At 55.0% G+C, this 26,339-nt stretch overlaps 6 protein-coding genes across 6 annotated transcripts; 4 read left to right on the top strand and 2 right to left on the bottom strand.

Moving 5' to 3' along the window:
- Positions 1-236: 236 nt before the first annotated feature.
- Positions 237-3,980, bottom strand: M406DRAFT_290169 (uncharacterized protein; the record flags this gene model as incomplete). Its single annotated transcript, XM_040918890.1, has 6 exons — positions 237-1,072; positions 1,153-1,593; positions 1,707-2,717; positions 2,919-3,089; positions 3,300-3,474; positions 3,934-3,980. The coding sequence occupies 6 exons, from the start codon at positions 3,978-3,980 to the stop codon at positions 1,049-1,051; spliced, it is 1,869 nt and encodes a 622-aa protein (XP_040776851.1). The 3' UTR covers positions 237-1,048.
- A 3,719-nt stretch (positions 3,981-7,699) lies between these two features.
- Positions 7,700-10,232, top strand: M406DRAFT_276614 (uncharacterized protein). Its single transcript, XM_040918290.1, has 2 exons — positions 7,700-8,172; positions 8,308-10,232. Exons 1-2 carry the CDS (start codon positions 7,796-7,798, stop codon positions 9,104-9,106), a joined length of 1,176 nt encoding a protein of 391 aa, XP_040776850.1. The 5' UTR covers positions 7,700-7,795; the 3' UTR covers positions 9,107-10,232.
- Positions 10,233-19,356: 9,124 nt separating this feature from the next.
- Positions 19,357-21,287, top strand: M406DRAFT_356109 (uncharacterized protein). Its single transcript, XM_040923362.1, has 6 exons — positions 19,357-19,487; positions 19,619-19,775; positions 19,831-20,504; positions 20,560-20,644; positions 20,713-20,791; positions 20,977-21,287. The coding sequence occupies exons 1-6, from the start codon at positions 19,396-19,398 to the stop codon at positions 21,063-21,065; spliced, it is 1,176 nt and encodes a 391-aa protein (XP_040776849.1). The 5' UTR covers positions 19,357-19,395; the 3' UTR covers positions 21,066-21,287.
- Positions 21,288-22,321: 1,034 nt separating this feature from the next.
- M406DRAFT_322137 (uncharacterized protein) lies at positions 22,322-22,753 on the top strand (the record flags this gene model as incomplete). The annotated part of the gene is made up of 2 exons (XM_040919604.1): positions 22,322-22,403; positions 22,497-22,753. Coding segments are annotated over 2 exons (339 nt in total), but the record flags the coding sequence as incomplete, so codon positions are not given.
- A 495-nt stretch (positions 22,754-23,248) lies between these two features.
- On the top strand, positions 23,249-25,397 carry M406DRAFT_346066 (anthranilate synthase component). The gene is made up of 5 exons (XM_040922141.1): positions 23,249-23,337; positions 23,412-23,800; positions 23,873-24,888; positions 24,987-25,039; positions 25,125-25,397. The coding sequence occupies exons 1-5, from the start codon at positions 23,326-23,328 to the stop codon at positions 25,194-25,196; spliced, it is 1,542 nt and encodes a 513-aa protein (XP_040776847.1). The 5' UTR covers positions 23,249-23,325; the 3' UTR covers positions 25,197-25,397.
- On the bottom strand, positions 25,392-26,314 carry M406DRAFT_68282 (uncharacterized protein; the record flags this gene model as incomplete). The annotated part of the gene is made up of 3 exons (XM_040925158.1): positions 25,392-25,577; positions 25,678-25,847; positions 26,146-26,314. 3 exons carry the CDS (start codon positions 26,312-26,314, stop codon positions 25,392-25,394), a joined length of 525 nt encoding a protein of 174 aa, XP_040776846.1.
- Between the last annotated feature and the right edge of the window lie 25 nt (positions 26,315-26,339).

Below are 26,339 nucleotides of genomic sequence, written 5' to 3'. Positions count from 1 at the left end.
CAGGATGGTCTGATACAGCTGCACTGCACTGATGCATGCCAGTAGAATACCAAAGTACGATGGTCACCAACACAGCAATCAACCTTAGTTATTCTATATGGACAGCACGGGCCTGTGTAGAATCAATTGTCTGGCCAGTTTGTTCGCAACTTTTGCTCATGGGTAGGATTCTTTGCTTTGAGAAAGCTGTGACTAAGATTATATTAAGAGTATGTACTGGCCTGTAGAATTCAAATACTGGGAATATAGTTTATTCTTGACAAGTCAACATAACATGGCTTTGTAGGATACACGGCGATGCGCCCAAGTATTGCACTGTCTGTCTACTCCCCCTTTGCAGACACCCCTTTAATCCAGGGACAACCAGCCATCCCCACCCCCGGGCCCCGACCACTTTTTCTTTGTTGAGATGTACAATAACAGTATCACAGCTGATTGCAAGCCCACATCCCACACCCTCAAAAAAGAATGAACTCCTGAACGCCAGGCCCAGATGTATATGAGCCAAATTGACAATGCCAGTCTATGGACACATGATCCAATCACAAACCACGTCCCCTGTCTGACTGCTTGTATGATCCGCCTTTCAAATCCAACTTCCTATGCAGGCTGACATCAAAACCTTGCCAGATGGCTGGTCCTCATGAGTGTAATGCTGCTGTCCTTCTTTTGAAATGCTGGAGCCCGGTTCATAGTACAAGTTGCGCGTCATACTGAATCAGTCATTCCAGAATCCACAGCCAATCAGATCGCTTCACTTGTGATGGGACTGTACATCGTCGTGCCCTCTGTGGAAGAATATAATTGCAGCTGTAGGGAAAAGGTTCGCTCCCGAGATAAGCAATTGACTTTTGTTGCAGGACAGATCGGAGTTCCCGTGACAAGTGCCATATATTTTGAACTTTGTCGTCCAAATTTTGCTGTGAGGAGCACCCAGATGTCATATATTCAGCTCAGGTTGGCTGATTTCTTTTGGATCTTTTTTTGTAAGGTATGACTCGAGCATCATACAAGCCCGAATAGAGTTCAAGAACGTTGACTCAAGTTATCACCGGAAATTTATAACAGCAAGCTTACCAGGTCAGCAGGCATGCTCAGCAATGGCAGAGTGAGAAGTGAGAAGTGAGAAAAAGAGAGGAGGAGAAAGCATACCAAGTCATTCACACCAAATGCCAGCCTCTGTCCGTTTGCATCCCAGCATAGGCAGTGTTGGTCCTCTATCTCTGCAGTGCCGTTGACCTTGGGACTTAATCTGCTTGGCTGACTGGTCCTGCTCCATTGTGCCCGCGGCATTGTGTATTCACCAACCTTCCAGATCAGGACTCTATCCCGAGTGGCGCCGGCAATGAAAGCACCATCGGGCGTAAAGGAGAGAGCAAGGACGGGGTTGGCGTCAATAGTCATCTCGAACTTTGCTTTGTTGTCGGACATGCGGGCATCGCGAATAGCGATTGTGCCATCCTCGCCGCCAGATGCCAGTAGTCGCTCATTTTCGGGCCTCGCACCCTGCACCGGCTGCCATTGGAGGACAGAGATCCGACCATCATGTGCAGGTGCATCACTGGAACGTCGTTCACCGGATACATCCCAGACCTTGAACAGCTATTTCAATAAGGAGTCTGCTTAAGATTGAAAAAAAAAAAAAAAAAATTGAAAAAAAAAAACCAAAAAAACCGGGGTAGGTTAAGAAAGTAGGGTGAACTTACATCTATGTAGCCGTTCGCGGTTGCGGCTGCGATGCAGCCCGTTTCCAGGGTCCCGTCGTATTGAACCGCCGTCAAAGGGTCGTTTGCCCTGGTCACAAACTCTCTGACCTGGATAATGGAATCGCCAGTGTGCTTGAAGATGGCCAGCTTGGTTCTGATGCACAGCACGAAGTCGGTCTCATTGATCCAGTCGGCATCTGGCTCGTCACTCTCGTCATAGCCGGGCAGGGGCCTCTCGACGACGTTCGCTGACGCCGACGGCAGCAGGGTGGCGATCCACCCGTCAGGCTGATTAGATGCGGTCTTGGTCGTCGATGGAGAGACGCACAGCGTCTGACGGCCATAGGGATTACATCGCAGCTTGACGATGGGGGCCTCGAAGTCGTCCCAGTGTTGCACCTGGTTTCCCTCCATATCCCACAGGTCGATGCGGGCCTTCTGGTCATCATCGGTGGCGACGGCGATGTGCTTGCCGTCTGAAGCCCAGGAGATGGCGGAGATCCTCGAGTTTGGCGGGAAATCCTCATCGATCAGATTGATGGAGGGCCAGCCGGGATCCACGTGATCAGCCACCTGCTCCGGGCCGGTGGCGCGCGAGACGGTCCAAACGCGGGCTAGCGCGTCAGTACCGGCTGCGGCGAGGCGGGATGGATCGTTGGGGTTCCACTCGCAGTGCAGCAGGATTGGGTTCTGGTGAGACCGCAGGTGCGACACTTCTGCAGTCGGAGTGGCGGCGATGGAAGAAGAGGAATTGGGCTCATCATTTGCGAGCCGCAGGTAGACGGTCCTGGACTCGAGCTCGTCGACCTTTTCGGTCTGGGTTGCGTGGTCAGGGCCCTCGGTGCGTGGGGCCAGGGCTGGGGCCTGTTCTCCCTCGAGTGGGGAGGGATAAGCATGACCGTCGGATTGGTGGTGGTCCAGTTCCATTGGGCTCGCGGCCGTATCCGCCCCATTCTCCAGGCCGTTGGCATTGCCCAACCTCGGCCGCTTAGCGGGATTCCCATTTGCCAGCTGGCCCTGAGGCTCGACCTGCCGTTTTAGTGTTGTTGGTGTTTGCGCCTGTGGTGGCTGCTGCTGCAGCTGCAGCTGCAGCTGTTGTTGTTGTTGTTGTTGTTGTTGTTGCTGCTGCTGCTGTTGCTGCTGCTGTTGCTGCTGCTGCTCTGGCTGTTGTTGCTGTTGTGTCTGCGTATGCGACTGAGACTGCGCCGGCACCCGAGGCTGTGCCTTCTCATCGTGACCAACAGCCGTCTCGGACGAAGGCAGAAGAACCTCTTCTTCGTCGTCGTGCAGCTGATCGTAATTGACGGGCGCCTGCGGCAAAAGGGGGCCGAAGACTCCACGGGGCTCACCGGTGGTTGCCGCTGCAGCAGCGGCTTCAGGTACCTGCACGGGGAATATTGTTAGTGCTGCCACAGAAGCGCGGCCTGACCAGGAACAGAGGCTGAAGGGCGAGGCGAAGCCCGGAAAACAACAAACCCCCCACCCCACGCGGGTGGAAGCGACGGGGGGCAGCGGGATACAGATCCAAGTTCAAGAAGGCGAGGCGATGTGCTGCGATGCGATACGATTTGATGCAACAGACGGGAATCTCACCTGAGACTGCGCGTAGTCCCTCTCGAGGCCCTGGTAGATCAGTCCCTTGTTGAGGGCGTCGACAAGTGCGTAGTTCTTTACATGGGGCGCGAAGTCGAAGTGCCGGTGAGGCGCCTGGACGCGCCACTCTTTCTGCAGCTTGGCGGCCGTCTCTCGATAGTCTGCACGGGGTGCACTGTGAGTTAGTTGCTTTACCAAAGGGGGATGCATGGGGTGGGAGAAAGGGGGTCATGTCGGCTGAGAGGCTTATCGACGACCACGGGAGGACGTACTGGCTTCGAGCAGGTATCTGGCAGGCGGTGTCAGTAGTAAGCTCTAGGAGCTAGGAATTCAAGTGTCACAGGTTCGGGTGTGTGTTTGTGTATGTGTGTTTTCAAGAGTGAGGCACGGCAGCGCGGCCTGTTTGAGGCCAAGAGGGAGCATGGTGTGAGGTAAGTGTTGGCATGGGCAAGGGACGAGCTGGGTAGGCACACACACACACACACAGAGAGAGAGAGGGAGGGAGGGAGGGAAGGGAGAGAAAAAGATGAGAGAGGCGAGGGTTGTGGGAGTGTAGTGTGTGCGTGGTGAAATGTGGTGGTGGTGGTGGTGGTGGTGCTGGGTGAGAGGCGAGGCGAGGTGAGGCGAGACGAACCTCCAGATGAGATAGTTGACTCTGTCCGAGTCGAGAAGTTCCTTCATGGCGGGCAACAGTCGGTCCAGCGGCCGTGGGAGGTGGAGCGTGGGCGATTCGAGATTGCAGAGAGGTCTCTCACCAACACAGGACGGACAGTCTTAGGTTGTTATCCGGGCCCTGATCAGTCGGAGGTCGAGGGGATCATGTCCAAGAGGTGTGTGTCGTGTCGAGAGGGAAGAATGAGGTACGTTTTTTTCGAGATGGGACTTTGCTGCTAGCGGGCTCGGGAGTTCTGCCAGCCCAGCCAAACAGGCCCAGGTTCTGGAGAGGCAAGGTCCTGGGTCCAGGCGCTACAGGTGGTGTGCTAAGGTGCCCCAGGTGCGCAGGTGCGCCAGTCAGGTTGCTTGGGGGGGGGGGGCCACAAGGAACCGGCTCACCTAGAGGAGAAAAAAAAAGATGGGACTCTCCAGGATGCCAGAGCGTTGCCAGGGCCGCTTCTGTCCCGCTGGGTAAGTCTTAGCAGGGGGCCCCACCCTCTCACACACACACATACGCACCCCAAAGTGACGACCAAGCAGCGAGGCCGAGCCAGGGTTGTTTTTGGGTCCAGCATGTACTGCAGGCTAAATCTGGATGTTACTCCCAGGTCAGCCACCCGCGCCGAGGTACTTAGTGAACACCATCGCTCTAGGGCCACGAGCGGGATAGCGCTGCCAGCCTTTGTAGGTGGGGCCCCACCCACAGGCTACGATCCTTGCGCTCGCGGATCTGGTGTGCGTTTGTCTCCAGTCTCCAGTCTCCCTTCATATTCTTGCAGGGTGGGTCCCGCTGCTCCGTACCGGGTCTTCAAGTCCCCTTGTCTTCAAATCTTCAATCACAAACCATCCAGATAATCACCTGCTCACCAGTTGTCCCCTCCAATGGCTGCTTGAGGAGAGGAGAGGGCAAGCATCCCCTCCTTCCTTTGGGAGAGGCTTGCCCATTACCAGCCAGTCCCCACCATCCTTTCCAATTCCACAAGCTGCCAGGGTGGTCAGGATGGACAACCAAGCTGGCCAGGATTGCATCGACGTGTGTTTGTGTGTATGAATACACACATACCATAGTGCATGATCAAATAGACAGCCTAATGGGACAGACAAGACAGATATGCATTTGCAACATGTCCCCTTTTGATCCGTTTCATAAATCCTCTAGGCTGCCACTCGACATACTACATCATCGCGTGGTCGCCGGCTAACGCCTGCTGCATCTGACCGCCCCCCTACCCGCTGCCGCCTTTTGACGTCGGACAGCGTTGGTGGCAACCACGGGATGGCACCGAGTATCAAGGGGTATGGATACGCCACGGCCCTCCCAGCGCAGGCAATGTTCTGCTTCATTCTGGGCCCTGTTCATCCAGTGCAGGACGGTCTGGATTTGACCGGGTACGAACAACTTTTTACCTACCGTGTGGCGGGCTTCTGGAGTGCTGGCTGCGAGAACTTTGCTGGTTCGCACCCCATAATTCGAGGTGAGGGCGGGAGCTGTGTGTGTTTGTGGTGTGTGTGTGTGTGTGTGTGTGTGAGGCCTGAGTCGCGGACCCCTGACCAAGGTCACACCCCAGCACACATGGTAGTAACCTGGCTGGCCAAATCGATCGCCGGGCCCCGTATGTCAGCACGGCTGAGAGTTGACGGCTGCCGTCTCACGAATCAGCCCTGCTGTCTAGAGAAAGAGAGTTCTTGGCCGTGCGCGCTCTTGCTATTGATTCATCCATCTTTTGTCTGCTACTCCGCTTCAAGAAGCCTGGCGGGGGAGGAGGGGAGAATGATGTGTAGAGACAGAGAGAGAGAGAGAGGCCGCAGTAGGTTCATGACAGATCGTAATGCCTCCCATCTCCGTTTCTCCCGAGAAAATCCACAGCTGCTCTCCTCCGAAATGCAGTTCAATGCCCGTGCATTGTAACGGATATTGCAGCTGACAGACCAAATTTTGCAGCCACGGCCAGTGGTCGCTTGCGGGGATGGGGGCTGTTGTGCTGTATTCATAGCCCCGGTCTACCTATGAATCCCCAGGGCAGGGGCGATCTCGGCTCCCACAAGCTTAAGTGTTCGTCATCGGGTTGTCCGCCAGACCGCATCAGGAGCACAGCGATTGAGTTTCGTTGTGGTCGCTGCCGCCGTCGACAATGTTTGTTTTTGTTGTGCGGTTTTGCCATAAGACCCTGACATGCACAATGCCGTGTCACGCCATCGCGACAAGATGCTGCGCCTTACTTCTCTGCTGCCGCCTCGTCTGTCAGCAGGCCCGCCCCCGGCTTTCTGCCAGCCGGGCCATTCTCTGCTGCCCTGCACTCTCGCGGGACAAGGACAAGAAGAATATGAGTGACTAAGAAGACGCCTCGCATCTGCTGAGGTCTCTCTTTTTTCCTTCTTTTTTCCTTCTTCCTTCTCTCATCCTGTCTGTAGTCATCCGCATTCCCAGAGCAGCGAAAGGGGGTGTGAGGTGGACCGACTGGGGGCCCGCTTCTCGAGTACTCCAGAGAAGCATAGGAATTGAACGAGAGGCTGCAGATGATTCGCCTTCCGCGATTATCAGGGCTGGGCCCAGGCCACCCCAGGGGTCTGTCGCGGGTGGCACATACGCAAATCTGCAAGGGTGCCTGTTCGATGGTGTTCGGTTCCGGGGACCCTTTCGATCTACACCCGCGTAATCTCATTGGGCTCAAATTATTGGTACAACGTCCGTCCCACCCCGTCCGCCGAGAATAATAGTCCGAGATCCTGTCTCAAAAGGGGGGGGGGGGGTTGAGGGTTCCTGCGGATGCAGAGGAGTGGCTTATGGTACTATAGTAAGTAGCGGAGGGAGGTACATGTGAGAGTGTGTGCATCCCATACATACTTATACATAGTGCTATGTATATACAACACTTGAAACATGCTGTACGGCGTGGCACGGCGGGGTGTGGCGTACATATGCAGCGCGCCCGTCCCAACAACCACCCCTTCAGAGCATCATCGACCTGGTGCTGATCCGTCGGCAACAGCGCCTGGCCACGACCCATTAGTGTTTCTGCGCGTGTGGATGATCGCCGCAAGTGCGCGCTAACGGTGAAGGTCGCAGACAGGTGGGCGTCTAATCCCCAGTGGGCGCGTCGTCCACTCTGGCCCCCCCCCCCCCGAGGATCCTTCTTCCAGGAAGGGAACAGGAAAGTAGAGATACAGTACATACTTTGAAGCCGTGGGTAAGGTTGTTGACGATAATCTTTATAAAGTGGGTGCAGGCCATGCTGGCGGATCCGACCAGCTGATGATCACTGCCATCACTTGTGCTGTAAACCCTATACCCCAGCAGCCCGTAACTAAAGTAAGTACTGCTGTTTGCTGAGGCTCTTCCTCTTGCGCATGACACTTGACTTGATGACAAAAGAAGGTGATCAAGCCATGGGGTGGCCGGTGCTGGATGTGCCATTCCCGGCCCCCGACATAATAGCTCTTATTTGGGAATGCTTTGTTGGGTCAGCCTACTACCCTAGTATTGGACAGTTGGACTTGTGTGCAGTCGAAGTTTCAAGTCGTGTCAGTGTCTGGGTTCGCACTGGTCCGTGCACAGACCACTGGTGTTGGCTGCCGGGTTAGAGCTCCTACAGTAGCAACACAGGTGCGTAATGACACCCCTGCACAATGACACAGTACTGCACCGCGCTGCTGCTGCTGCACGGGGGTCACCGAACAGGACACAAGCCAACAAGGGACCTGTCGCATCCAAATAGTATCACGACCTTCAACCTTCAAACCCACCCCAGGGAGCCTCACCTCGAGCTCAGCAGCCCCCCGAGGCGCATCAACCCAACCTTCTCTCCACAAACAGTGCTGCTGCTGCTGCTGTTGCTACCAAGATGCCTCCAAGAATAAACATCCCGCCTGTCACACGCATTGTGCTCATCACCCTGGGCTTGCAGAGCATCTTGAGTGCTGCCATCCGCTACAAGCAATGGACAGCAAACTCCGAGATCGTCATCCCTTATCTGAACCTCATCCCACAGCTGTCTCTCATCTACCCCTGGACCTTCATCACCACCACGCTGGTCGAGAGCAATGTCTTCACTCTGACCATTGCCGCCCTGACTCTGTACCAGGGCGGGAGGTATCTGGAGAGGGCCTGGTCCTCGAGGGAATTTGCCAAGTTCCTCCTTGTCGCTGCCCTTGTGCCCAACACATTATGCTTCGGCATGATGATCATATTCTTCACTTTCACTCGTAATGAGACCTGGACGTGCGTCTTTGGAACTTACCCCCCCCCCCTTTTTTTTTTTTTTGTCTCGTCTCTGTCCAAAAAGAAAAGAAGAAGAGAAAATGAAAAAGACCTGGTCCAGCCAGCCTCAAGCTAACTCTGCATTGCATTTCCCAGACTTACCACCATTGCTGGCACCATTCCTTTGCAGATCAGTTTCCTCGTCGCCTTCAGCCAGCTCGTGCCAGCCCACACCGTCACCCTCTTTCGTGGAATATTCTCCCTCCGTGTGCCGCGCTTTCCGCTCCTCTACCTCGGCCTGGTCCTGATCCTCTCGCTCACGCCGCTCCTGACCATCGCCTCGTTCCTTCTCGCCATCTTCGGCTTCCTGACCAGCTGGACCTACCTGCGATTCTACAAGACCGTCTTCCCCGACCTCGACTCCTCACAGACGCCCTACTCACTCCGCGGCGATGCATCCGAGACCTTCGCCTTCGCAGAGTTCTTTCCCGGCCCTGCCAAGCCGCTTGTCGCCGCCATCGCCGACCAGGTGTTCAACGTGCTCGTTGCCATGCGCCTGTGCACACCCTTCTCGTCCGCCGAGGTCTCTGCCGCCGCCGGTGGGCCCGGTGCCTACCAGCACACCCACCGCAACGCAGCCCCGGGCAGCGCAAGAGCTGAGGCCGAGAGGAGAAGGGCGTTGGCTCTCAAGGCCCTCGACCAGAGGCTACATGCCGCCACCGCTGGACGCGCAGGTATCAGTGCTGCAGCCGGTAATGCCGGCTTCTCCTCCGTTTCCCCTGCGCCCCCACCGCCGGCCGCCACGGCTGTCCCTCCGCCCGCGACGACAGGGCCCACGGTACAGACGCAGCCGGCGAACAGCCAGACAGCCATGACCTCGAGGCCGGGCGATGGGATGCTGGGCGAAACGAGTTATAACCCTGAGCATGACGGCAGCGAGAAGAGCGAGGCATAGTCTGCTATACCTGTTACCTCTGGGAGGGAAGGCAACACAAGGGAGGGTAGTACTGTCATGTAACACAGCTACTGGGCGTAATTGTTGCGGGATTCTCTGGCCGTGGTTGGCCGGCTTATGTGGGTTTATGAACAAGATACCAGAAAAGATGGAGGAAAAGGGGGCCCGCCGCAGGCTTTTCTTCGACTTCTCGGCACTCTCAATCGATAGGGTACCAACTTCTAGGATTCGAAAACGGCCGGGAATCCAGGTGGTGTTTCGCGAGTATGGTCGTTGGGCGACTTGTACACTACAACTAACTACAACACCGAAGTTCTCTTCTCATCATGATGTTCTGATGGGAACCGGGTTGATTTGCGCAGCATGTCGATTGATCAATAAAGTTATAAACGTCTGTCCAGATACCCTGGATACAGGAGCTACCACTTTTGCGCGTGAACTGAAACCAAGTCAAGGGCCATAAAGGCAAATTCATCGCTATTCCGCCCATACGTATTCAAGGGTGGCATCGAGGAAACTGAATTGGTCAGGATTCGAGCCCTTCCTATTCCCGTCGTTACACGTGGCGCCATCGTAAGCCTTTTAGATTAGTCTGGCTGTGTATTCCACCAAATCGCCTTCTGCCGTCTTTTCTCGTCCACATTTCTCCACCTTTGCCATGAAATTGAACAGACAGACGCGCAATTCGAATCTCATTGCATAAGCACGCGCAGACAGGTATACCGTAAACCAAAGAGCTGCACTGACGACAAAAACAAAAGCACGACAACAGAAAGAAGGTCTCGGGTTTGATACGGGATTTACAACAAAAAACAACATCCCTGTGATTGCTTGCCATGAAGGCGCCGATGGGAAGAGAGAAAGAGAAAAGAAAGGAAAAGAAAAGAAACCAAAGTGAGAGTCAAGAATTCACTTCCAAGAAAGATAAAGGTTTGTGCCAAGATCGTGGGAACTACTCAACTTTTGGCCCACCATTCGACATCATGCCTGTGGGCGATGTATTCTTCAGCTCACCCGACGAAGAGCCTGGGCCGGAAGCAGTAGGGAGAATCTTTTTCTCATCTTCACCGCTGTCGTCATACTCCTCGTCGATGTCCATCTTCCTAGCAGCCCGCTCTGGCTCGTGGGCTTGTGGAGGAGGTGGCGGCGGCGGCGGTCCCTGCATGGGAGGCAGTTGGCCAGGCATGCCATGCGTGGGAGGGTGATGCGCTGCCTCTGAAGGGTGGTAATCCATGCGACGTGGCTCGTCCATGCGGTGGTGCTCAGATGATTCACGGCGGTAGGAATCAGTCCGAGTCGGTGTCGAGGGCCGGGCCTTCTTGGAGGAAGACTCGTCCTCCCACTCACGGAGCCGCTTGGGACCGACAGAGGGTGGCCGGGTGTCATGCTCACCGCGGTGCAAGGCAGCCTCGGCAGCAGCAGCAGCTGTCTGGGGAGGAGGCGGCGGCGGCCCACCAGACTCATGGCCGCTTGGGCCAGCTTGCTCCTGGTGAGGGGGGTAGGGGGGTTGGTGTTGAGGATACGCCGACTTTGGAGAGGGCATGCGATTGTCATGCATCGGGCGAAGATCACCGCGCGGGCTGTTAGGCCGGTACGTCATCATCGTATTAGAGCCTGGCGGTGGCCCATTCACACCATTTGTCGGAGGCGGCCCGGGAGGTGCGGTGGCAGAGGTTGGCGTCGGCCCATTGTAGTTGGGATTCGCAATGCGAGGTGGTCCCGACGAGGGCGGGAGAGGCTGTTGATGTTGGGGTGGAGGCGGCGCGTAATGGAGAGAAGGCGGCGACCGCGCTCTCAGCATTGGGCCTCCCGGCCCTGCTGGACCTACTGGACCCGGTGGGCCTCCTGGACCTCCTGCTGGGCCTGCCGGGCCGGGTGGCCCTCCGGGTCCAGCTGAGCGAGTTGGGTCCGAGTACTGCCGCATCTGCTGTTCCTGGCGTGGGCTTGGCTGACGGGGTAGCGACCCAGGAGCCGGTCCCCGGAAAGGCTCGGCTCTTTGCTCATAAGGATTGGGCGGCTGGGGCGGAGGGTTCACTTCAGCGAGCCGCCAATTGCCCGAAGGCCCAGGAGGCGGACCTGGAGGCGGCTGGGTATGCTGGGGAGCGGGGCCCGAGTTTGACCAGTTCGGGCCTGGGGGTCCAATAGCACCCTGCTGCTGGTACGCCTGGGGATGGACGTCCGTCGGCATTGGAGCAGCACCGGCGCCATTCGCCTGGCCGTTTCTCAGGAGCTGGAGCCTTGCCTTGATATGAGGATTGGTTGGGTCCAGCTCAGCCGCTCTCTGGTAGGCATCCAGGGCGTCGTTGATCTGATTGTTGCAGCTCTCATACTGAAATTTTGGTCAGTCTACCGCTCATATGGCTATTAGGACTGCACGAACTTACCAATGTGCCCAGATCATACCAGACTTCGGAGATGAAAGGATTCAGGCGGATTGCTCGGGAGTACGCATCCAGTGCATCCCGATACTGGTTGATCTGATAGTAGAGAACTCCGATCGAGCACCAGAAAGTGGGATTGCGGCCGTCCCGGTAGACTGCTTGCTGATAGGCCTCATACGCCTTGGGGTACTTCTGCTGCGACATGTAGCACCGGCCGAGGAGATACCAGCTCTGAGCATCACTATTGTCTATTTGGCCATGTCAGTACGCATGGGAGGGGGGCATCTGACAACCGAACACAAGCAAGCACTTACCGGCAGCGACAGACTTTTCGAGAAACTCGATGGCCTTCTCCTGACTTGCAAAGCTATTGCTCTGCTGGTGATGCAGCCAGCCCAACTGCTGCAAAACCTTAGCATGGTTAGGATCTCTGTCTAGCACACGCTGGTAAGCGTTCTTAGCGCTATCAAAGTCCTTCTGCTGCTCATGAACATGACCAATCTGGAACCAGATGTCCTCCTCGGTCAATGGGGGCGGCGGTGAGTTGACAATGTACTTGAAACACTGCGCACAAGTTAATGAACAATGCCCTCAGAAAAAGACACGGGAGAAGCCAAGCATACCTCAAGACTCTGGTTGTACTTTTGTTGCTGCTTGTATATGATGCCAAGACGAAAGTAAATCTCATTGGCCTTTTCGAAGTCCGGCTGCATCTGCATGACTTGGGAAAAGGCCTCCTCCGCATGGTCCAGAGAGCCGTAGCGATCATAGAGAATGCCGATGCCATACCAAAGCTTCGGTTCCTACAGGGCGGCCAGTCAGCACATGGTCATAGGAAGGTAAGGGCAGCGACAGAGCCGCATATCACTGACCTTTGGATTCCTCAGGTTGATCAGCGCATTCTGGTATGCGGCATAGGCTTGCTGGAGGTCATCCATCATCAAGTAGCAGTGTCCTGCGCAAAAATGTGTCAGTGAATGCAGGGTGTGCCTGAAAGCCCTAGAAGTACCCAGGGCAGGTAATACGGACCCAGGCTGCCCCATGCTTCCCCGTTGCAGTTATCAATCTTGAGAATTTGGTTGAGGTATTCGATGGCCTTTGGGAAGTCCTCGCGAGTCCTTAAGATCGCGCTGATGGAGTTCATAGCTTGGGTCGATTGCGGGTTCGCGCGGATAGCCTGCTCGTACGCGAACAGGGCGTCCTCGATATTACCGAGAAGCTCCGACAAGCTGCCTAGAGAGACTGTCAGCGCCTTGACTGTGGATGGTACTACAGAAGTTGGATTGATTGACAGCACCGACTGGATAGTCGATGCGTGCATGCGCGCAACGGAGCCGACATGGGGGGAAAAAAAGGTGAGGCGACCGGCGACGACATAGACGGGCCGTGGTGAAGCCGTATGTATACTGGACGTACCTATCTGGACCCAGACAGCCTCGTTCATTGTGAGGATCTGTCGCGAGGGAGCCCATTGAGGGCCCGGAGGCGGGGGCGGAGGCGCCACGCCGACTGCCTGATGCAGAGGCATTGAAGGAGACTGGTGATGGGCCTGTGCCGCCATGGGGGAGGACGCAGGACAGTGACGCTGACAAGTCAGAAGCGAGGTCCTCCGAGTAAAATATGATTGGTTAGATAGTGAACAAGAAAGGAAGAAAAGAACGCGAAGACCGAGCGTGTGCCTATTCAGTCAAGTGTCATGGGAATTTTCCGGTGGGCAGGAGTGTGGGCGATGATGAGGATGACGAAGGTGGGAAGAGAGAAGAACGAAAGGTTGAGGCGGCTGGTCCTGGACCGATAGGCGGGAGGAGAAAAAAGCCAACGGGGAGAAGCGAGAAGATGAGAACGCAGCTGCCAAACTACCCTTACCCAGCTGCTCAACCACTCCAGGGGGTCTTATTAGGCGCTAGTGGAGAGCCAATATCCTGGGAGAACTGGTACAACCACCTTTAGGTGGGACCAGGTCCCCGCTACTTCGGGGCCCAAGCCACTACTAACAGCAGCCCTCTCTTGGGGAGGGGCCAAGCTTCCTTTTCGACCCAATACATACTATGTAGTACCTAGCCCTCTGGGGCAAGACAGGCCCAGGCAGGGCAGGCTCCACCGCCACATTGTCCACAATATTTTTTCCCTTTTCTCTCCCTCCCGCTCTACATAGTCAAATTTAAATAAAACATGGCTTCTATTTTGTAGGGTGTGCAGCTCGGTGGTGGCATCTTGGCGCGACATGTCGTCCCGGGATTTGAGGACTGCCTCTCTGGGCGGGCAAAAGCGACTAAGACGCGACAGCTTCCAACTCTCGTCTCCTCTTCGAATCGTCATGGCGTCATCTGCATACCGGCCAGACCAACATACAAGAGCGCGCGTTTAGGACACAGCATGTGCAGACCACAGTGGATTGTAGGCAAATCTGAGGCATTGACAGACAGATCTAGTTCAGGTACTACTGGGTTTCTATCGTGTACACTCTACTACTATGTACACCGGTTTTGCTGGAGAATTTTCCTGCGGAGCAAAATCACTCTGCAGACCCGCATTATCTGCTACCAGTGATTCCTTCTCCTGAGGAGAGGTTTCGATGTCGATCAGCTCACAAAGGCAAGAAAGTCATGTGCCAGACCAACAAACCCTCTTCATCCCGTCACAGCTGTAGGTAAGCAGGCAGGGTGACACGCCTGTAGGCCTGACACCAGCCTATTTTCCCGTGGTTGGGACGAAGGCCAATCGCACCCAGGTGGACAGAATGGATGGATGTGGGAAGAATTGTTTGTTTCATCCCATGTTTGCCCATGGGTTAATGCATCCAGACAGTAGGGGACGAGGCGGCGACACAAGGGTTCAGGCGCCCAGCATGGTCTGCTTTTGTGCTGCATGTGTCTGAGTGTGTCTCGCGTTGCCGGAATGCGTACTCTCGCCCCTCAAAACGGTGTTCTCCCGGGCACTCTTTCTTCCTTCTTGTTTGCAGGGGAGGGGGAGAGACAGACAGAGATTGGGTTAGGGTTCGCCCTCTTCAACTCAGCACTATAGTACTAGGGTGTGGAGCCCGAGGAGGATGGGCGGCTGACAAGGCCCTGAGAGGAGGACCTCCACCACGTTCGACTCGTGCAGCATGCAGGGTGGGAATGGCTTGTGGCTTATGGTGAATTGACGTACCGAGTACATGACAGCCACCCTTGTCAGACCCCTTGCCGCATGTAGCGCCACTCCTCCCAGAATCGGGAGTGTGCCCGCAGCGCACGCCATGACGCTTTCCCCTTAGCTGCAGATTCCGGGGCCGCAGGGAGTGGGTCAGGGCTCCTGGCCTGCCCCTGGAGGGGGGCACCAACCCTTCCCACACACACACACACATCACACCCCCCCTTGCGACAGGGGGTTGGTGCCAGTGGGCTTCTGGGTTCTCAGGCCCTTGTCTCTCTCTCCGCATGCCATGTACCTTGTATGCACTAATCTTGTAGTGAGACACTCGCATCGCTGCAGGTAGCACGGGAGTAAACCGTACATGCATGCGACTATGGTATGGTAGCACAGACGTAAGGTATCGCTCGCAGCTCCGAACGGGCGCCAGGCCGCGGCCAGGCTGGCGCCTGAACCACCCCCCAAAGTGCATCGCTGTTTCTTGTGGCGCTGGCTGGTGGCGGCGTCATCGCATTGCTCATGACCCACGCGCCAACGTCAAAGTCTGACATTCCGCCGCCGCCATCCCTCTCGCGAAGGGCGTTTTCAACGCCCCCCCCCCTTCCTTCTTTCTCTCTCCGCACAGCTTGAGCCGTAGTACAAGCATGGAAGTACACTGCATGCTTCCGACTTTAGCACCACACAGTTACTCCAATACAGTAATCAACACGCCTGCCTCACATTCACTCCGTGGTCGGCTAGTTTGCCAAAAGGAAAGAAGAACAGAGCAAAGCGCTCCTAGGCCGGTCGCTTCCGTGCCTGGAGCCAGCCATCCTTGAAACATGTAGGCCGAACCGACAGCCACCGAATCCTCCTGCGATGGTGTCGCCCCTCGTGACAATGCACGAATGACAATCTACACTTGGTCTTTGCTGGCGCCTTTTGATCTTATATGCTGACCTGCACTTGGGCTTCAGTGTCCCGGTGCTCTTGGAAAAGGAGGGGAGGGCGCCGGGTTCTGCCAGACGATCCAGGACGAGCAAGAGCGCCGGCTTCGACCATAGTACTAAGCACTGCACATCGTATTGCTAATGGATGGATGGATGGACTCCTGTGGCCGCCTGTCGGTTATGTTTCCTCCACACCTTGCATGATGGGCACAGATCATTTAGGCGCCCCCACATGGCTAAACCCATTTTTGCCGCATGCGGTTGAGACGGCGGTGGCCCACCGCCATGGGGTGAGGAGGACAGCTGGCACACGTACGGTACGCTATACCCACGCTACCGTTTCCTTGTCCCCAGCAGCGGAGATAAACTTCTCGGCTGCTGTGGCTCGCGGATCTGGATGACGACCCCTGGACTCTAGAGAGGCAGGACGGACAGGCAAAAAAGAAAACGATGTTGTGGAGCTGTTGAGAACGTCTCAAGACTCGTGCCTAACTCTGCTAGGCGGTAAATGCGCCTAGCGATCCCGCATCCTGTAGCGGTCACGCAACAAAATTACGTGCAATTTGCTCTGTAACCGCAGAGTCGCAGTTTATCTGGCGCAGCCGTCGGTGTCAGTGTCTCTAAGCCCTCTTCCCCCTTTTCCCCTAGGGCAATGTCCCCAGACTTTTGTAGATATGCCTTGCGGCACACGGCTGGCGCTGGCGTGCACGGTCAGCCGCTCTTTGACTGCTGGCCAGATGCAGAAATGTACGGACGAACGACAGGATGAAACAGACAGCCATCAGTACATTGAGTCCCTGACATGCTGACAGCTCTCAAAAAGATCTGAGTAATGTGCATTGGTGAAGAAGGGACCGTCCATTGGGCGGAGAGTTTCCTGGCGCCGACCACGCGGGGTAAATTTGTAGCCCACCATGGTAGTCACGGCATTCCGAATTCGTATCTGACTGCAGAGTACCAAACGCCACTTGGCACACATATTTGGGAATCTGGCCCCCCAGGCCCCCCCAACCGTTGTGATCGCCCGATATTGGCAGCTTCGGCTACGGTGGCGCTTTGTTTTCCTGCTTATCCAGTGCCCCTAAAATAAATGTCTGAGAAACACGGCTCCATTCAATGGCGGACAACTCATGATTATCTCCTGAGGGTCGCGATGACCTGCTGAGCAATTTCCCACGTGGTTGACTCTTGCGCCTCGGGGCTCAATTGGGGATGGGATGCTCAGCCATTCAGTATCCGGGATGACGATCCAGCCTTTTCCTAGCCTCTTTTTATCAAGGTTTCGTTGTTTTCTAGACTCTGCTCTCGGGCAATCCTTCCCGTAGACCACAGCGCGACCGCTTTTACAATAGTACCTCTCCAAGAGCTGAAGTAGGCGCAAAGGGGTCCTTGATGACAGTGAAGCACAATGGGTCCCGGCCTCCACATTTCCTGGAGCAGCTCCGGATTCAAATCTGGCGTGGGTCTCGCACCTACAACAATTCAAGCCTTTGGATCAGACCTTGCAGCCGGCGAGTCTCCCGTCTCACCCATTACACCGAGCAAGTCATCTCAACATTGACGCTACAGGACCCGAACACTTGCAGTTCATGATGGCGCACCGTCGTTGTGGCGGTGCGATTTACCCCTCAGCCACGGGATACGGTTTGGCAGACAGCCAGGTCTACATAGGTCCTTTTGCTCCTGCTATGGGAGGCGGTGATAAACTCCGCGTTCTTGACAGAGAATGCAGATGTCATCGCCCAACGCTTGTGAGAGCCCAAGAGCTGGGAGATCAATCCCCCAGGATGCTGGGGCGAGGAGGGCTCGGGAAGCGGTCATCCCACCAGCAGCAGCCCGACCCGCGTCAGGCACACACACAATCTGTCCTGCGTCAGAGCACACACAGAGTCTGTCCTGCAGCTCTTGCATGTATGCCCATGCAACTAATTGTGGTGTGGCGTACCAAGTACCTCGTACCGTTGTTTCGACAGATGAGTATCCTTGTCAGCGCAACGGAGGTGCGAGTCCCACAGAACGAGGGGCCTCGTAGGGAGGCCGGAGTAAGCGGCTCTTTACCACCCAACCAATACTTACGAGACGGCCTGGCCTGCGGCCGTGGTAAGACGGCTGCGGCTGGTGCTGTCACTTTCAAGTAGCAGATGGCCACCTCCGGAGTCCTGTTGGTTCTGAGTAGCACGATGTGTTCTCGCCCCACACCCTAGACCGCAGAACAGCTGCCTCTCTAGGATTAGTTGCAACTTTACTCATTCCCTGATGCAGAGAGAAGGCTGTCTCTGCTGCTTAAATAGACCCTGCTCAGATTGACTCCGCAGCGTCGCTGACTTTTCAATGCAGAGATGTATCAAAGGGATTGTGTTGAGGCTCGCGGGCCACGCCCTTCATCTCTTGATATGATGATGCCTAGTTCCGGCGATCGCTGCAGTCCAAGAACGCACATAAGTAAAATAGCCCAGAACGAAGCCTGACCTCCAGATGATGCTGTGATCCCTCGCCTGCGATCTCGTCGGTTGGGCCATGTGCTGCCAATAGTTGTGTAAGCTTGTCCGGCTTGTCAGGCAGGGGCGGCCTATGACAAAACACACTACTGTCGTGTGTGGGCAACGGACGGTATTTGTGCCACCATGTGTACGTGGGTGACCAGCATGAGCCGATTCGCGACGGATGATCTCTACTGTCTCTGCGGAAGCCTGCCTATTAAAAGACCCCTGGGAGGCTGGGATGACAAAGGCGACTCCGGCGCTGTTGGTGCCGTGCGCAGATCAACTATGCTGTGCGGCACAAGCCTGTCACATCAAACGAGATCCCTCGTTATCAATCTCGATCAGGGTTTGCTGGAGGCTGGGTCCACAGATTCTTAAGAGCCCAAACGAGCCCATGCACTACCATGGTACAATAAAGCCTTCTCTCTGAATTAGGTCTCGAACCCCAGGCTGAGAGAGGACAGGCGGTCGAGGTGCCATCTTACCATTGTCGTGAGTTGCGATAGGAAGATATTCTGGCTAGAACGCCGGCGCTGTTCTAATGTGCGTATCCGATCCGCTGTTACTCTTGATGAGGCTTGTGAGACGTGCACATTTCTCTCACTGAGACAAGCGTCCAAGTGAAGGCCTCTTTAGTGTGGCGGGTCTGGTGTCTGGGCCGACATGCCGCATTACATGACGCTACACGGCTGATCCGAAAGAGTGCCGGCGTCAACATGAGAGAATGATCTTCCGCCGTCTTTCAGTGCACGAGAGCCATGGCATGCGCGAGCCAGGAGACTTTGTACGAGTTTCGATCTAACTGGGCATCTCTAATCCCGCAACACACGTCCCAGACAATTTCAGCTCTATCCTTCGAAGCATCACTCAACGTCTGATCAAACGAAGTCAGTCGGGCTTGCAGATGCGACCAGCGTCTTAATTGGAATCTCAGCCATATCGTACAAAGTATGGGAGATAGAAACGTAGTGAGTGTGTGAGCTGTATCAACATGTGATCTTGACACACTACGTGGAAGCCCGGGAAGGTAGGGATCTCGTGGTTGAGTAAGTGCTCTCTGCAAAATGCTTGAGAGCTGGGGTCTTGAGTTCAATAGGCAGGCCATTGGGGGCCGAGGTGGGGCCTTCAGCTGGATGCAGCTGTCACCAGCTGGAGGAGTGGTTGATGGAACACCGGTTTTGGTAGACCCAAGGCAATCTTACCTAATCAATCCCACAATTTGCAGAGACGGTCCAGTCTGGGGTCGCGAACTTTTCTGTTGCTAGCCGCATCTCAACTTTTCTCTCCTTCCTTTTCCTCTCCTTCGTCCACCCAACCCACCTCACTTTCTCACGACAACAGCGACAGTGTTCAACTGAATCACCATGTCGCACCGTAAGTTCGAGGCTCCTCGTCATGGCTCGCTGGCCTACCTGCCCCGGAAGCGGGCTGCCAGACACCGTGGCAAGGTCAAGTCGTAAGTGCAATTCGAAGCACCTGATTGATGTTCCTTACTCCCTCCATATTTTGGTGCTTGCGATCCTCAATTGATCAAGCAGCTCCGTGATGGTCCGGCTTGCTGACTCACGTCACGTCTTTTGTCTCTAGCTTCCCTAAGGATGACCCCAAGAAGCCTGTCCACCTGACCGCCGCTATGGGCTACAAGGCCGGCATGACCACGATCGTCCGCGACCTCGACCGACCTGGCGCCAAGTCGCACAAGAAGGAGATTGTGGAGGCTGTGACCGTTATTGACACACCACCGGTACGAACAATGCAGCCCGCTTGGCGACTGTGCCAATGGCTAACATCTTTTACAGATGATCGTTGTTGGTCTGGTTGGTTATATTGAGACCCCCCGTGGCCTGCGATCCCTCACCACCGTCTGGGCCGAGCACTTGAGCGACGAGGTTCGCCGCCGGTTCTACAAGAACTGGTACAAGAGCAAGAAGAAGGCCTTCACCAAGTACGCCAAGAAGCACTCCGAGCACAGCGGTGCCTCCATCACCCGCGAGCTCGAGCGCATCAAGAAGTACTGTTCTGTCGTCCGCGTCCTCGCCCACACTCAGATCCGCAAGACCCCCCTTAAGCAGAAGAAGACCCACCTCATGGAGATCCAGATCAACGGTGGCTCCGTCGCCGACAAGGTCGAGTTCGGCCACTCCCTCTTCGAGAAGCCCTTCTCCATCGACACCATCTTCGAGCAGGACGAGATGATCGACGTTATTGCCGTCACCAAGGGTCACGGATACAACGGCGTTACTGCCCGTTGGGGCACCAAGAAGCTGCCTCGCAAGACCCACAAGGGTCTGCGTAAGGTTGCCTGTATCGGTGCATGGCATCCGTCCCACGTTCAGTGGACTGTTGCCCGTGCTGGTCAGATGGGATACCACCACCGTACCTCTTGCAACCACAAGGTCTACAGGATTGGCAAAGGCGATGCTGATGACAACGCTGCCACTGAGGTCGATGTCACCAAGAAGAAGATCACCCCGTAAGTTCGACTAGGACATGGATATTGAAAACTAGGTTGCTAACAAGACGGTTAGTCTCGGTGGCTTCGTCCGCTACGGTGAGGTGAAGAACGACTTCGTCATGGTCAAGGGATCTGTTCCTGGCGTGAAGAAGCGTGTGGTAAGTAATTTCTCGTGTTACATGCCTTGGGCCTTGTCTGCTCTCAGGAACTAAGACTTTGCGTTCAGATGACCCTCCGAAAGTCTCTCTGGCCTCACACCTCTCGCAAGGCTCTGGAGAAGGTCGAGCTCAAATGGATCGACACCAGTAAGTTGAACCCCCAATTGTCCTCATGGGAAGTCAGGCATACCTCGCCCATCAAATACTCCCCTTCTGCAACCCTGATAAGGCTACACCATCCTTTCTCTTGTCACTACTCACGTCATGTTCCTCTTGCCTCCGCGCCTTTCATCTCGTGGATACTACATGCAGGTGCTAACGAATGCTTCAAGGTTCCGAGTTCGGACATGGATCGTTCCAGACTCCCGAGGAGAAGCGCCAGTACCAGGGCCTGCTCAAGAAGGATGTGGAACGCTCGTAAAAGCTTTGATCTTTTTTGTGCCGGTCTGGTGTCAAGGCTTTTCCTTTTACGCACGTTTGGGCTGGTAATGGTTATTTGAGCTCAGTAGAGGCTGAATAAGGAACAATCAAAAGGGTTACAGCAGATGTGTGTTCAGCGGAATGCGACGTGTGATGACTATACTCATGATGGGAACTACCATCCCATACTTTGCCCCAATCTCAGCGTCATGTCTTTTCAAGCAGCAGTCTTTCCCTTCCGGTACTTGACATGCAATGACCTCGGTGATGTTAGAGGTCTGTCCGCCATAAGAATTCAAGATGGAAAGCCAGACTCAGGGACCTAACACGAAGTAGAAAACTTCTGGGTATGCTGCCTCACTTTGACGAGAATATCGGGTGGTCAACGCCAGCATATCTGGGATCATCACTACAGGAGGACATTTGACGATTCTGCACTGAAGATTCGGCTGAGAAGCGGGTAAAAATCAGGTTCTGCCGCCTTTTTCAACGTTACTCGTGAAGTATCATAGTGGCATGCATTCGATCCTGTCTGACCCGGAACAAAAAAAGGAAATCAACAAGAATGAAAATGTGGAACAAATTGTCCATTTTCCAGCTTCGTCTTTGCCTCTGCGAAGACCCAACTTCTTGGAACTGCAATTGCTCTCGCAGACACCATTTGTGTTTGAGTTCATAGCGCAGTGACCAACAAGCTGTTAGTGGAAGTTCTCAACAGCCGAGGAGGGGTGGCTGGCGCGGTTGCGTCATAACTTTCTGCCCGGCCCTCTCTGCATCTTGATTTGCACAGTTCAGCTGCAGACTACACCACCTGAGCAAATGGGCTTCTTTCCCTCCAGGATAGCACAAGTCGCAACCTCCTTCACTGCCAGGACCACCAGACACGTCTCACATCGCAGGCATTGCCCCCGTTACCTGCGACCATCCCTTCCAACTGTGTCCCGTAGCCTGCACAGCTTGTTCCGACCATCAGGTCGCATCCCCCTCTTTGCAACCCTTCGACGCGGTCACGACGTTTCGTTGACGCAAGTCGATTTCCTTCGGGCACGCGGATTTTTCAATCCTACCCACACACAGCGGGCCAGTGAAGAATACAAAATGGCATCGGACGAGGACTACCAGTCATTTCTAGACAAAGCCAACCAAGACCCTGGCTCTGGCTCGGCCACGGCGCAGGCATCACATGGCAAGAAGGAGTTCAAGGCAGCAGATCAGGGCACAGATATACCCCAACCACTGGTAACTGCTACCCAAGATGCATTCTATGTATCGGATGCGGACGAGCCATTCGTGCCAGTCTCGTTGGCGTGGGGCAAGGGAGAGGGTCTACCGAATGAAGGTATGTTGTTCTCCCCTCTGAAATCCTGCAGCACTGTAGGAAGATGGTCGAGGTCGAGCTTGTGACAGAGCGATCGACTGACAAATTGAGCAGAGGAGATCGCCAAGCTAGTCGAGCACTGGAATCCTGCGAGTGCTGAGGTCGAGATCATGGATCCGGTAGACTGGGACAAGAACGGGCAGTACAAGGACATTATCGACGCCGTGACGAAAGCTGGGAAGGGAAATGACGTGCGGGTATACAGAATTGCCAAGGACAAGTCGAGAGCAGAGTACTTTGTGGTGACTAGGCAGGGAGACGGCAAGAGTGCAAGGCTCGTGGGCGTCAAGGCACTGGCAGTTGAGAGCTAAAAACGAGGTGAAGAACATCTGAGGCAAAGAACGGTTTCTAGGGTGTTACGCCGAGGACCTCATTTGGAAGATTCAAGACTGCAACAGCCTCGAATTCGTGGGTAACTATGGAGTAGGAGCTGTCTTGAATTCTTGGTTTCTTTCTTTCTTCTTCTCTTCATCTATTCCCTTTTCTTTCTACCTCCCTCTATGTTTCCCCAATGTAGTGAAATCTATGTGAATGATGATTGTCACCTTGGCCGTTTCTGGTGTTGAATGGAAAGCAGTCAAAATACTTCCGGATGGTCCCGCCCTAGGGCTTGGCCCCTCCAAATTCCAGACTCGTCTGCTGGCATTGCTGTAGTGCCCCACTTGCCCAAGCTCAGCACTCATCACTGTACAACCCCACCACGCTCGCCCCTGGAAGGGCTAGAATTTAGGGAGCCGTTTTGGCTGCCGCCATCGCGCTGGGGGCGTATCCTATGAGTCAAGTCTACGAGACAGTCACTCATTTTGACACATTGCAGTGCGTACCGGCGGACGGCCTTGGTTCAAGACCCAGTTTTTTTCTTTTCTTTCTTCGCTTTGAAAACATGAGCGGTCCAGTAAGTGGCTCCAAGGCATTGTATCCAGCTCATTCATCTCGTGCTCAATGGCCCCCACTGACACAGGCTTTCAGGACCAGATCGTCCCCTCGCTGGAGACGGTGAAGGAGGTGCTGGCCAAGCAGCAGGGCCCCAAGAAGCCGAACCTTGTCCCTCTGTATGGCCAGATATCCTCAGACCTGATTACTCCCTCGGCTGCGTACCTCAAGGTTGTGGCTCACACCAAGTCGCCCTATTCGGTCCTCTTTGAGAGTGCCGCCTCCGAAAAAGTCGGCCGGTATAGCTTCGTCGGTGCAGGCCCCAGGAAGATCCTCAAGACAGGCGAGGGCCATGGCGAGTCTTGCGATCCCATCCCTGCCTTGGAGAAGGAGTTGTCGCAATTTGTCGTAGCAGATGTGCCTAACCTGAGGTTGCCCCCTCTCACCGGAGGTGCCATTGGCTACATAGGATACGACTGTGTCAGGTAAGCTTGCGTGTATTGGTCAATAAGCAAACAGAAAGCCCTTCCACCCCTCGTGCTCACATGCCACTCTAGATATTTTGAGCCCAAGACTGCTCGGCCGATGAAGGATGTTCTCCAGATCCCGGAATCACTCTTCCAGTTTTACGACACGATTGTAGCCTTTGATCGCTTCTACGGCGTGATCAAGGTCATTACCTACTTGAGAGTGCCCAAGAACCCAGCCGACGTCGATGCCGAGTACGCCAAAGCGACCAAGGTTGTCGAGGACCTCATCAGGGTCCTCGAGGCCCCTGAGATCCCCTTGCCTGAACAGGGCCCGGTGCAGCTGGGACGCGAATCCAAGTCCAACATCGGTCAGGACGGCTATGAGGGTCATGTCAAGAATCTAAAGAAGCACATCGTCACGGGCGACATCATCCAGGCCGTGCCTTCGCAGCGCTTTGCTCGCCCCACGGACCTTCACCCCTTCAACATCTACAGACATCTTCGCACCGTCAATCCTTCGCCCTACCTATTCTACATTGACTGCGAGGATTTCCAGATCGTCGGTGCCTCGCCAGAGCTGCTTGTCAAGGCCGAGGAGGGCCGTATCATCACACATCCCATCGCCGGTACCGTCAAGCGCGGCAAGACGCCCGAAGAGGACGAGCAGCTGGCTAATGGACTGGCCAACTCTCTCAAGGACCGCGCGGAGCACGTCATGCTGGTCGACCTGGCCCGTAACGACGTCACACGTGTCTGTGACCCTCTCGAGACCCGCGTCGACAGGCTCATGGTCGTAGAGAAATTCTCGCATGTCCAGCACCTGGTCTCTCAAGTCTCTGGCGTGCTGAGACCAGACAAGACGAGGTTCGATGCTTTCCGGTCTATATTCCCGGCCGGTACCGTGTCCGGCGCTCCCAAGGTCAAGGCCATGGAGCTAATTGCCGAGCTGGAGAGAGAAAAGCGAGGAGTCTATGCTGGGGCGGTGGGATATTTCGGGTATGGAAGTGTCTCGGCCTCGGGCGAAGAAAAGGAGGGAGCAATGGATACATGCATTGCGCTTCGAACCATGATGGTGAAAGATGGCATTGCATATCTACAGGCTGGTAAGTCCAGGTCCCCCCGACCCTCTCCCAAGACCCACGTACCTTTATTTCAAATCAAAGAAACCACCACCACCACCAGTAATCTAATACATCGATAGGTGGCGGTATTGTCTTCGACTCAGACCCGTATGATGAGTGGATGGAGACCATGGTAGGCACAACACCCCTCTTCCCAGCTGATACAATTCTACCTCATACATAATAAGTGAGGGACAGCGCACTAACCCCGTGGGCAGAACAAACTCGGTGCCAACATGAAGACGATTGAGTCTGCGGAGCAGATTTATGCAAGACGTCAGGCGACATAGGGCAACGGAACCACATTGTAGGAGCTGGCCCAGACAAACCTTAATGTCCTCTTATTTACTCCTTTGGGTCTCTGTCTCTACGATCTGAAGTTTAGATTATGGGAGCCCGGCGTCAGGCTGGGCAATTGTTCTGCCATTGTAGATACGGTGCTTATAGACAGACCCTGAAAAGCAGGTGCAAAAATCCAATGCTTATCAAGCAGTCACAGCTGCAACAGCAATTTCCTTCTCTGCATCCTCCCCTGCATCTTTCTTGGCCTTCTCCTTCTCGTCCAGCTCATACTGCACTCCGGACAAGTCCTCTGCCGGAACCACCTTCTCCGAGCCCTTGAACGGCCTGTACTCCAGGGCGTCGAGATCAATGCCATTGAAAGTGCGGACCTAAGCATCGGGGGGGGGGGGCGCGGGGGCAAACAGAATCAGCAAGTCATCCTCCATTTCACGACGCTCGCGCCGATGATTGTTTCAGCTCGGCACTCACACTGATGCCAAACCGGCTGGGGTGAGGCGCATCAAAGTCGCGAAAGTCAATGCCTATGCTCGCGCCACACTTGCCACAGAACAATTGGTCCTTTTGCTTCGTGTTGAACTGGTATTTGGACAGGCGCGTCCATGAGTCGCCGTGCCATTCGACGTCTTGGCGGACCGGATCTTTTATGCGGGTAATAATGTTTTGTGGCTGTCAGTATATGTTATCCTTTTTCGCTTCCCGGTTTTGGGTGGTGTGTATCTTTCTCTTCGCGCAGGATAAGCTCTGCTCCATTCACAGATGAGACACAGAAAGAAGAGGGGGAAAAACACGGGGGACTTGGGCATCTCTCACGGCGCCTCCAAGATGTCGCCGTGTAGTTCCATCTTCTGGGCACAAGTCCCTCCCGAGCTGTGTCTTTTCTCCTTCTTTCCTTTTTCTCTACTTTTCTACCTTTCTCACAATACAGAATTAACGTACAGACAAGCAGGTAGCCAAACCGACGGCACGCGGAGCAATCGCAAAGCAGGGGTTTATTCTCAGGCAAGGGAGGCGACAGGTTCACGCTGAACTTGATGTACCCGCAATGACATCCTGCTTCGTAAACCTGGCTCGGTTTGGTCTCTGACGCTGGCGTTGTGGTGGACATGTTGAATAGGAGCCTTGGTCAAGAC

The sequence above is a fragment of the Cryphonectria parasitica genome (assembly GCF_011745365.1).
Source record: "Cryphonectria parasitica EP155 unplaced genomic scaffold M406scaffold_4, whole genome shotgun sequence".
NCBI lineage: Eukaryota > Fungi > Ascomycota > Sordariomycetes > Diaporthales > Cryphonectriaceae > Cryphonectria > Cryphonectria parasitica.
This window is presented reverse-complemented; position numbering and strand designations above follow the sequence as displayed.

Coding starts and splice junctions, on each gene's coding strand:
- M406DRAFT_276614 (XM_040918290.1), top strand. CDS start 7,796: ATGCCTCCAAGAATAAACATCCCGCCTGTCACACGCATTGTGCTCATC. Junction 8,173..8,307: donor ACTCGTAATGAGACCTGGAC/GTGCGTCTTTGG, acceptor TGCATTTCCCAG/ACTTACCACCATTGCTGGCA.
- M406DRAFT_346066 (XM_040922141.1), top strand. Junction 23,801..23,872: donor ATAGGATACGACTGTGTCAG/GTAAGCTTGCGT, acceptor ATGCCACTCTAG/ATATTTTGAGCCCAAGACTG. Junction 25,040..25,124: donor ATGAGTGGATGGAGACCATG/GTAGGCACAACA, acceptor CCCCGTGGGCAG/AACAAACTCGGTGCCAACAT.
- M406DRAFT_356109 (XM_040923362.1), top strand. CDS start 19,396: ATGTCGCACCGTAAGTTCGAGGCTCCTCGTCATGGCTCGCTGGCCTAC. Junction 19,488..19,618: donor CACCGTGGCAAGGTCAAGTC/GTAAGTGCAATT, acceptor TTTTGTCTCTAG/CTTCCCTAAGGATGACCCCA. Junction 19,776..19,830: donor CCGTTATTGACACACCACCG/GTACGAACAATG, acceptor CATCTTTTACAG/ATGATCGTTGTTGGTCTGGT.